Genomic DNA, 11,199 nt, shown 5'->3' on the forward strand with positions numbered 1-11,199 from the left:
AGCCTGGCCTCAGCCCTGGGCTTTATAAGGGCCAGGCCCTGCCTCCTACAGGCCAGCTGACTCTCCTTAGTTGCCCCAGCAACCCGCAGCTGTGCTCGTTAATGTCCTGCCAGGGCTCTCTCCCTGGCAGTTTCTCCTCTCTAGGAGCAGAGCACCGAGGAGCCCTGCGACAGGGACTTTTTACCATCTTTAATTTTCCCTGAGCCTGAGGAAGGGCATGTGTGCCTGAAAGCTTGCAGAAAAACATAATTTTTTGGTGATTTTCTTAGTTGATCTAATAAGAGGTATCCTCTCTGAACCAAGAGTTCTAGAGTTTTGTATTTCTCCTTGAAGTCCCTTATTTGTCTTGTAGTTCTCTTGTGTCAAGCTTCATAATGTAATCTCCTAAATTTTTGTCAGGCAGGTACTTGATTTGCAATGTCACAGTGTTCTTGTGACAGGGCAGCTGAAGCACCGTGCCATGAGAACATGAAGAATAAAACAAAGGAAATAAATTTACCGAGGGATGGCTCGGAAACCGTAGTGAGCCAGGTCGGGAAAGACGCTGCACCCCGACTAATTAAGGGAACTAGCAGTGGCTGAGGCAGATCAAAGGCTGGGCAAACCCAGCTGCCAGGTTTTGAGCCCGAGATAGGGAGAACGGCACAGCCAAAGAAGAGAGAAAAAGCTGTGCTGATAAGTTGAAGAGAAAACAGCTGGGTCAGGAAGGCAGCGAATTGGACGCTGCCATGGTGAACCCAGCCGGACAGAAAGGAAATTTAAAGGGACGCTGAGTGAGTGTCGGAGGTCGGATGGAAAAATGGGGAGACAAGGCAAGAAGATGGTGGAGACCAAAGAGAGAGAAAACTGACCCCAGAGCTTAGAGGAATCCTCCGGTCCCCCAACTTACTTGGTGAGAACCAGTGAAGAGGCAGAAGAGGCTGCTCTGTTGGTGAGAGCCAGTGCAGAAACAGAGGAGACTGCTCCGTCGGTGAGTCCAGTCCCAGGGGGTGAAGGTAACCACTTTGGGAACCTGGAGGACAACAAAGACATGGATTAGATTACAAGTCTGTCCTGACCCTGAAGATAAGGGCAGGATTAGAAGTGTGGTTAGTGCAGGGTATGGGGATAATGGAGTCCTGTGAAGAAAAGCCAACTTCTTGAGCCTATAACCAGCCCTTTTGTTGTTGGCTACAAATGTCCAACTCGGGATCCTTAAAATTCTGGTTTATTAGGCGGATTGAAGCACTGTAATGAAGTTAAATCATAAACCTTGGGGCTGGTCCCCCCCCCCACATGCGCACACACATAGTAGCAAGTTACAAGAGTCAGGTATACCTATCCCACATGCGCTGGAGTCTGCTGTTGAGGCTTCTTTCAGCGTGGTGTTATCTTCCAGAAGGGGGTCGCCAGCTGGTCCTGGCTGGACAGGTTGGGTGCTGGTCAAGTTGGAGATCAAGAGGGCGCCACTGAGGGTCACTTTTCACTGCTTTTTATCTGTCCTTGGCAGACTTCGGTGACTCCCCAGTTTTCAGGTTTGCCCAATCCAGTGGTCGTTGACCCTCATGGGACTTCCCTCTCGGTGGCTACTGGATGGCATCTGTCAGCCCCAGGAGTCGTCCGCATGTACTTGCAGGTTTGGGAGTCCGTTGATGAATTTTGAATAGGGCTCTGGGAGTGGTTGATCTGGAGATATTCAGCCCAAAAGTTGGTCCCCGGCGTTGATTAAGTCAGACCAGGGCTTCTAGCCCTTGATCAGTGACGTTTAGAGATGTCCTGGTTGCTACGTTGTTTTCTATTGATTTCTTCCACTGGTTGATCTGCGGTTTCCCTAGGTGTTAACTGTTGTCTGCTACTGTGTTACACATTCAATCACTGATTCACTGGCTCTTTCAGGGGCCCGCCTGATACAGGGAAGTGGCAGTTTGACTCTGGCCCTTGTTAACATTGTTACTAAACACATTTACAATTGAAAGTTGAAAGGTGAGTATAAAATACAAGCTACAAAAGTAATGCCATGGCACACAAATAGATAAAAATACCAAAATACACGGGGATATACAAAATGCACACATACAAAGTTTAAAACACAATTTCTTATCTTAAAGTGAAAGAAAGAGGAAGGAAGAAAAGGTAGAAGAGGAAAAACATATCCAAGGAGGGGAGAGCAACTGCAGGCAAGAGGAAAAGGGAGCTTTCTGCTACATTATCTCCCAAGTGTGTTTTGCCACCTCTCTCTCAAACATCAAAGGCATGGCAGGTGATTTTCTGAATGACAGAACACTACAGTCCCAGGAGAGAGATGACTTGGCTACAGGCAGCATGCCAGTGACCTCTTACAGTTCTACTGAGATGAATTTGCTTTCAAGTTGGGGAGGAGTACTTATAACTGTTCTGTAGAAAACTCCATTGCAGTACTTTGTGCACCCCCCATGACAAACAAGTAACCCCATTATTAGTCATTAACAAGAATGATTAATCCTATTGAAAAAATGAATTGCCAGCTTGAGTCAATGTAGTACTGAATGGTTGGGCATAGATAGATATTTGAAGTACTCCAAGTGCCTTTAATGTGCTCCAAAAACTGAGAGTACAAATGTATGTGTCTAAAGGGATTCAGAAAGGATTGTTCCATCTCCAAAAGGTCCCTGGAAAAAAAAAAACCAAACAGGAACAACTTGGAAGCACTTCATTGTGAAGTAGAGACATTCTCTTGAAACACTTCAAGTCCCACCCCAGTTTGAAGCATTTCAATAATAATAAAATGGATTAGAAAAATGCAGGAAACCTGCGGTGTAGAGTGCAGAGCTTTTAGTTTAGCCTTTGCATGGAGTACTTATGGGGCTGTTAGTCAAGGAAGAAAGTTATCATATTAGTAAAGTCAGCATTTTGTTTGACAAGGTATTACATTGGCTTGTACTGTCTTTTTGCTATGAATGAACTGATATCTGGTGACAAGCACTTTCAAGGGCATACAGGAAAGGTCTTGCATGAAACTTCTCTAGTGATTTTTAGTAGCTGTTGGCAATGTAGTGTGTATGATGAAGAATGGTTATGCTGTCAAGTTCACTTTCCTGGATACCCTTACAGTGGATTGTCTCTGTCCCTATCCTATCCTGTCTCATCATTCTCTTTTAACTTGAGACCATCACCCTCTGAAGGGTTGTTGGACAGAGATTGCATAATCTTTGGTGTATATTTAGTGCAGTTAGTGCTTTGTAAACCCAATTTAAAGCCCAGTGAAGCAAACATTTGAGAATATTTTTTTCTATGTATTTTCCCCCTTTTCTTTAGTGATCTGACGCATGCAGTTTGGGCCGAGTTTAAAACTGGCCAAGCCTACAAGACAACCCACTACACACTCTTTATTTATAAGGAATCCTCTGAACGTGGGTGGGATCCAGAGGGGATGTAGTGGCACAGTCACTTTCTCCTTTGGCTGTGTGCCACATGCCCCTTCAGCTCTCAGAGCTCACCAGCATGTCAGAGCATGATCTGGGAGCTTTCAGAGTTCACTGTTGTCAGAGGTTGGTGTGGCATCTGCCAAGAGTCTCTGCTTTCAGGCAAACCCTGAGCCTGCTGCTGTTTGCTCTTTCCCACCTTCCTCCCCACTTGAATTCAGCAGCAGGGAAAAGGAGGAAAGGGGATAAGCAGTATTGGCACTCAGCCCCTGCATACACGCAGCTCTGGAGGCTCTGTGTCATCACTACTTATCCCCTAGGAGGGATGGGAAGAAGGAATGGCAGCAGGATTTAGAACTCCAGGCTGACCCTGTACCTAGCAGCTGGTGAGCACATGAGGAGCTCCCAACAAGAGCTGCGCTGACATGCCAGTGAGCTCTAAAAGCTCACTGGTATGTAGGATCACACGAGGTGGTTTTAGCCCTACCCCCTTCAGATGTTTGGCTTGTGTAGTAAAGGGTGTGTGGCTGCAACCCTATGATTGTGATCCTAGATCTGCCCATGCATAACCACAGCTTCTGGCTGAGAGGCTGTTTTCAGATAGAGGGCTGTGTGTATAACAACCCCTCCCCACTTCGCATTGAACAGGAGCCTCTTAAGTAGGAAGTGTGAGCATCTACTAACAAAAAGGCAAATTTGTAGCTAGGCCTGTAAGAAACTGTCAGCCTCTCTGGAGGTGGAACATACTCCAATCAATGAATTACATGTGCCTCTAAGTAGCAGGACAAGCTAGCAGCTTTCTGGCTGTGCCCAAGCTCCAATTTTTAGATCAAACTTCTGAAATTGGCACTATTGTGGATTTATCCCCCCTCCCCCCCAATAGAGAAGGCAGTCTTTTTTACCTGACACAGCTTAATGCCTTTGGAGAGCAATAAGACTCTTAACTGATATCACTTGAGGTAGGAGCCTCTGTTCTTCCCCTAGAAGAGGGAAGTGTCCTATCGATGGACCTTCCATAACTCAGTCACAGTGGGGTCCCAGCAGACTCTCCCACTGCTGCATAGAGTAGGAAGCACAGCTTTGTGTTGGGTGTAAAGCTAGAGTTGCCAGAGGAAACTACGGTGTTAGAAAGGGCATGGGAGAGCCTCTGCCACAACACATTGGGCCTAGGCATTATTTTTCCTACTCCATGACATCTCTGGGGGTCATCTTCACACCCTAACCGTAGCCTGCTAAACATATTGCAGGACAATTAAGAAGCATTATGAAAGAGTTAATAATGCAGATCAAAAGAGAAAGAAAAAGAATTTGAAAACAAACCAACAGGGTTGTCCCAGTAGATCTAGATTAAGGAATAAACTTTTAAATGATTGGGAAAATGAGTTCTACAAAGGAAAATACAAAATAAAAAGTAAAATACAGATTACTGTTGGTCAGTTAGGAATCACTTTGGAGTCAGTTAGCCCCCTGCTACAGTTTACATATATTATGCAGTTAGCTAGTTAATTGTGTAATAAATTTAGACTGGCTGCATCTGCAAAGTAATTATTACACAAATAGCTGGTTAATCACACAGTAAATTTAGAGCAGTCACAAGTGCAAAGTAATTATCGCATGATAAAAATGACTATTCAGCTATAAAAACAGCCAACCAGGTATGAAATTAGTGCTTGAAATTGTGTAACAACTCTATAGCTGCTTTCTTTCCAGCTTTAATTTGAACATGTAGGAGGGCCCTTAGTATACTTCAGGTATCTGTTCTGGTATTGACCTGTAAAGTTGTTCACCATGAGCTACTGGCAGGCATGGTGCTGGTGGTTGATATACCAGACATCATTGCAGTTCTTATGTTTCCAAGAACACACCAGAGTGATTGATGGGAATCATTTGCTTAAATCAAAATGAGCTAACACCCTCTGCATCTAACAAATGTAATAGTCTATAAAATAATGATCTAGAAGCTAGATAGTGAAATTCTCTTCTCCCTCTCGTAAGACTGTAGGCATTTAATGAAATGTAAAGGTATCCCTAACTCTTATCCTCGATAGCTACTGATGCCCCTTTCCTCCAATAATTTGTCCAATCTCTTTTTGAATCTGGCTAAAAATGAGACTGACTGTTTCAATGCAGTTATGGTGATGCAACCTCATTGCTCCTTCCCTGTCTTATGAAACCTTATACTGAAGACATACTAGGAGGTAAGGGGCATTAGCTAGCCACATCCTGAGCAGTTGTTGGATATCAGTCTAATTCACCTTCAACAAGCTGAAGGTGGAGATGCATACTGACAAGCAGTGACTGCAAGCTGGGCACTCTCTTATTTGCTTTCTCTCATTGTTTCATCTTGCAAAATATATATGAATCGGTGGGGGATTATTTTCTAATGAAGGAGTAGATCTATGAAACCCGAGACATTTTTGAATAGCTAAGTAAAAGGTTTGCTGAGAATCAGTGTAAATTATCTTTTGAAGAGCTTCATATTGCTTCAGTTAAACTGTTTCTTGTACTACAGCTAGCTTGAATATTTCCAGCTATGTTATTGCAAGATAGATCTACTCTTTAGAGCAGTGGTGCAGAGCAGTGATGCTCAGCCTCTAGCCTGTGAGCTGGATCTGGCCTGTGGAGCCATGTCATTCAGCCCATTAGGCTCCCCACAGGTCTGGAAATTTGGCAGTGGGGGGTGGTAGGAGCATTAATTTCTGCCTGAGTTGCAGCAGTAAATACTGCTGCACCACTTCTCCGTTGCCAAATTTTGGACCTGTGGGCACCTATGCAACCTACACAATTTTCTGTTGTGATCTGCCCTAATTGAACATACTCTCTCCTTCCCGTTCCTGTCTCTGGTGTGTTTCAGCTTTGGCTGTGCAATATGTTCATCATTCTCCCTCCTTCTCTTTTGCCCTCTCCTGTCTCTTGAAAGCAAAGCTCAGTTCTTTCTCCACTGGCTTGTAGGCTTCCCTTTGCCCAAGATTATATTCTACCCCAGTCTCTTAGCTCCACCATGAGTTCAAGAAATACCTTTTAGAGGCTTGGCCTTCATATAAGCCAGCTGCTTCTTTGTGAGCTGGCTTCCTGGCTGTTTTGCCATTTCAGTTGCAGACACAGAAAAATTAGGTAAGTCAGTAACCATAGCAACTCATGGAGTAATCAGTCACTATGGAAACCCTTCATATAGACCATGAAATAAAGGGGTGGAACAAGTAACCCTTTTCACCATTTTCAAATGTTGTTTTAATTTGTCTACAATCAGGAAGAGAAAAACCAGATAGTAAGCAAGTGACCTGTAGTTGTTGGCATTGTGAGCTTAGTTTGAGGAGTGCAGGGGACTCCCCAATTGATAACAGGTCAGGTCCAGTATCATCCATGCCTATTGCAAGTAGCTATGTTCTTGGATGATGTTACCTTGAAGTGCATAGCTGAAAAGCAAAGAAAATTTTCCAGAGAACCAGCAGCAAGTCGAAAGCTGTTGCTAGGATGCATCTATCTCTATCAGGACTGCTATTGGAGTGTCAGGGGATTATCAACTGGAAGAAATAAGCAGACTTCTTAAAAAAGTATAAATATACTATCTAATTGCCCGTCAAGAATGATGGATTTCAAGGGGTGTATACATGGCCCCCCTCGGCCCCCGCTCATCCTTCGGGGCCGGCTATGTAAAGACTAACTCCACCGCCATCTTCTCCTCCAGCGCAGGAGCTCCCTCCCCCAGCCTGCCATCTCTTCCCAGCAGGGCTTCCCCCCGCCGCCCCTCCTCTCCCTGCTCCCTTCCCTCCCTCCCCGCCACCTCCCCTTCCCTGCTGGCTGTTGTCGGGGCCGGGGGGCGGGCGCCGCCACTGTGACCCCCCTCCCCTCCCCTCCCTGCTTTCTTCCCTCCTTTCCTTCCTTCCCTGTGTCACAACCCAAAGTTGTGGTTTTTTGTTTTTGCGTGCTTCGGCACTGCTAAATTATGTTCCTGCCAAATTGCAGCTTTTTGCACGGTAGAGTTTTCTGCTGCAATAGGAGAACCCGCGTGCAAAAGAGTATTTCCCGCCATTTACAGCCTTCTTTGCATGGTGCATTTCTTTTGCATCGTACAAAAGGCTTGGGTAGTTTCCGCCCAAGTCGGAGAGAGAGGAAACCTGGAGAGATACAGAACTCGCCAGGAGGAGGAGACTTCGCGCTGTGTGAAGATCTCCAAGCAATGTGGACCCTTGCGGACCCAACGCACCTTTCTTAAGCAGGCAACGGAGGTCTGTTTAGCTTCTAGCCTCTCCCCGTCACCGAGCACAATCCTAGATGTATCCCTATCCTATATACCCAATTTTCGAACCCACGGAGTCTTAACAGCTCCGGGGGACCTGGGAACCGAACAGAACCCACGGAGATTCAGCCACTCTGTGAGGAAATAATTGCCGAACCCGCGGAGCCTAAACCACTCTGGGGTCAAAGAACCGAGTTTGTCAGAGTCCTCCAACGAGGACTCTGACCGTGACCCCTCTTCTCCCTCAGGCAGGGAGGTGTGGGGAAGCCCCACTGCTTGAGTGGCTGGGGTGTGTTCGCCACTACCACAAACTTTGCCAGCAGCAGCTCAAACTTGGGCCTTCACAGCCTGGGCCCGTGCAGCCAATTGCTGCCTGTCCTCTCGGTGGCGCATGCACAGCTGGCTAAAAGCATTACGGACAGACAGACATACAGACAGGCACACAGACAGACAGAGTACGCCCTTCATTATATTATACCAACACTAATGTATTTATCAATCAAATGTTTACTATCACAAACGGTCTAATTAGTTTTGCAGGATATATTTTGCATATTTTGCATAATCCCAGGTTGATTGGTATTGATTATATTTCTCTCTCTTTATTCTTTATTCTTTAAATCTGCCCCAGATTAATTGCTCCATTATTCTTTGTAGGTTTTACATTAGATTGACAAGTCTATAACTATCTATTTACTCTTTTTAAATGCAACAGAACATTAATGTTCTTACAGTCAAAGTTTCCCACTGTTCCTCCATTTATTGAAAATCATCCTTCAAAGTCCAGAGATCTCCTTAGCCTGCTCCTTGAAAGCTATTGGAGGCACATAATCTGGACCTGCCTATCTTTAAGAAAGGGAAGAAGGAGGTTCCAGGGAACTACAGACTGATTAGCCTTACTTCAATTCCTGGAAAAATCATGACACAGGTCCTCAAGGAATCTATTTCTAAGTACTTGGAGGAGAAAAAGGTGATTAGGAACAGTCATGCCTGTCCAAACTGATTTCCTTCTATGATGAGATGACTGGCTCTATGGATGTGGGGAGAGCAGTAGACATGATATATCTTGACATTAGCAAGGCTTTTGATATTGCCTTCCACAACATTCTCGCCAACAAGCGAAAGAAATACAGGTTGGATGAATGGAGTGTAGGAGGGATAGAAAATTGGCTGGATCATCAGGCTCTAAAGGGTAGTAATCAATGGTTTGCTGTCTAGTTGGCAGCCAATATCAAGTGGAGTGCTCCAGGGGTCAGTCCTGGGGCTGGTTTTGTTCAATATCTTCATCAGTGACCTGGAAGATGGAATGAAATGCACCCTCAGTAAGTTTGCAGATAACACCAAGTTTGTGGGAGTAGTAGATACACTGGAGGGTAGGGCTAGGATTCAGAGAGACCTCAACAAATTGGAGGATTGGACCAAAAGAAATCTCCTGAGGTTCAATAAGGAGAAGTGCAAAGTACTGTTCTTAGGATAGAACAATCCCATGCACTGGTACAGGCTGGAGACTAACTGACTAAGCAGCAGTTAGGACCTGCAGAAAAGGACCTGGGAGTTGCAGTGAACAATAAGCTGTATATAAGTCAATAGTGCACCCTTGTTGCGAAGGCTAATGGTATACGGGGCTTCCCGTAGGAACGTTGCCAGCAGATCCAGGGAAGTGATTCTTCCCTTCTATTCTGCACTGGTGAGGCCACATCTGGAGTACTGTGTGTAGTTTTGGGCGCCTCACTACAAAATGTAGACAAATTGGAGAGAGTCCAGCAGAGGGCAACAAAAATGGTTAGGGGGCTGGGATACATGACTGCTGAGAGTGTGAACGACTTGTGTCTCCCAAGACTGGGGGGGCACCATTTCTAGGTGGCAGTGAATGGCAAGCGGGGACCGCCCACAGATGTTGGCGGTGGTGGGGGGTGGCGAGCGGTGAGTGGGGACCACCTGCAGACGCTGGCAGCGGTGTCGATGGTGAGGGGGGAGCGGGGTGGTGAGCGGCAACCCCCCATAGAAACTGGCGGCGGCTTCGGCAGTGGCCAGTCACAGGGAGGGCACGTGCTCCCCCTGGTCCCCCCCGGCGTGTCTCCTATGGCTGAGAGAACTGGGCTTATTTAGTCTAGAGAAGAGAAGACCGAGTGGGGATTTAATATCAGCCTTGAAGGTGGTTCCAAAGGGATGGAGCTAGACTCTTCTCAGTGGTAGCGGATACGAGATCAAGGAGCTAAGTCTCAAATTGTGGCAAGGAAAGTTTATGTTGGGTATTAGGAAAAACATTCTCACGAGGAGGGTAGTAAATTAGTTGGGGATGGTCCTGCTTTTATCAGGTGGTTGGACTAGATGACCTCCTGCTAATGCTAATCTTTTATGATTCTGTGACTTACTGATCTTAAAAATCTTATTTTAGTATCTTATATTTAATATTTTTCCTAGCTACTGTAGGAATGGAATATGCTTTGGCATTGTCCCATATTATGATTACATCGTATGCTTTTTTCCTGTATGCAAAACAGAATACAGACTCCAATATGAAGTTCTTCAAATTTGCTGTGCTTCAGCACAGCATAGACCTACAGCCCCCTGGTCTTGGACCTGCCATGAGGGCAGGGTGAATTTCTAAGTGTGAGAGGTTGGGAAATTGAAACATAATCAGGATGTTGTGGGCCAAATCCATGGAGTGAAGGTCTGATTTTGGGTAGGAGATCAGTGGTACTTCTGGGGATAACTCTGGGCCTGGGGGGATTGTCGAGTGGTCTGATGGGAAGCTCTGGCTCTGTGGGTGGTGATCTAAGGCCCTTTTGAGGGTAGCTGTTAGATTGGGATGTGGTTTTATGGGCCTGCTGCCGGTGGCCTTGAATGTTTGTGTCCTTCTAGAACAGGGGTGAGCAAAATACAGCCTGCAGGCCATATCTGGCTTGCCAGTTGATCCTGTCTAGCCCTACGGCCACCTCCAGGAGCCTGAAGAGGTAGGGTTGCGCTCTATGCTGCTCCACTCCGCTCTGCCACAGCCGGGGCCACGTCAGGCCACAGACTTCTTGGGCCCCTCACCCCACATCCATCTGGATCCCCCTCCGATGGCAAGGAGGTCCATTACCCCTGCCTGTCTTTTATAGTTGACTACCTCATGGATGCAGCAGAGATGGTGGGACTGACATTCCTGGTTCAGGCTTATTGACATGCATCAAAGGGTCCTCAGAACTCATCTGGAGGGGTCGATTCCTTAGGTTGGATGGCTGCAGGTGGGCAAGTTCATATTCCAGTCGTGTCCTGTAAACCTGGAGCAATGGAGTTCAGTGTGAATGGAGACAGCTCCTCAGAGCAATGAGGTAGCATGAAAAATGCACTGTACAGTGCCGGAGGACTGACCAACTTCCTATTGCTCTTTGCTGGAGAGTGTGACTGTAAAGTGAAGCATTTTAAAGTTCATATTTTTTCCAGGCTTGTTTTTGAGGCTGAATGGAGGCAGCACTTCATTAGCTGCATATGCTTGTACCCTCACATTTTGGAATAATTTAAAGGTACCTGCAGGACTTCACATGTTACTTCTGTCCATACCCAGAGAGATTTATTTAACACTTCTGCATTCCT

At 46.0% G+C, this 11,199-nt stretch overlaps 1 protein-coding gene across 13 annotated transcripts in view; it reads left to right on the forward strand.

The window, feature by feature from the left end:
• ENOX2 (ecto-NOX disulfide-thiol exchanger 2) overlaps positions 1–11,199 on the forward strand; it is a 203,984-nt gene that overhangs the window by 70,779 nt on the left and 122,006 nt on the right. The window contains exon 1 of one of the 13 annotated variants that reach the window (XM_025210806.1): positions 796–970. The exons of 11 other annotated variants lie outside the window; for them this stretch is intronic. Coding sequence is in view for 1 of the 2 variants with exons in the window: in XM_025210803.1 (XP_025066588.1) it covers positions 2,233–2,239 (7 nt within the window). In the remaining variant the exon portion in view is untranslated. Of the gene's footprint in view, positions 1–795; positions 971–2,120; positions 2,240–11,199 lie in introns of those variants that run through there. One more of the 13 variants, XM_025210803.1, reaches the window with a different exon arrangement.

Source organism: Alligator sinensis, unplaced genomic scaffold (genome assembly GCF_000455745.1).
Source record: "Alligator sinensis unplaced genomic scaffold, ASM45574v1 scaffold1023_1, whole genome shotgun sequence".
NCBI classification, from domain to species: domain Eukaryota; kingdom Metazoa; phylum Chordata; order Crocodylia; family Alligatoridae; genus Alligator; species Alligator sinensis.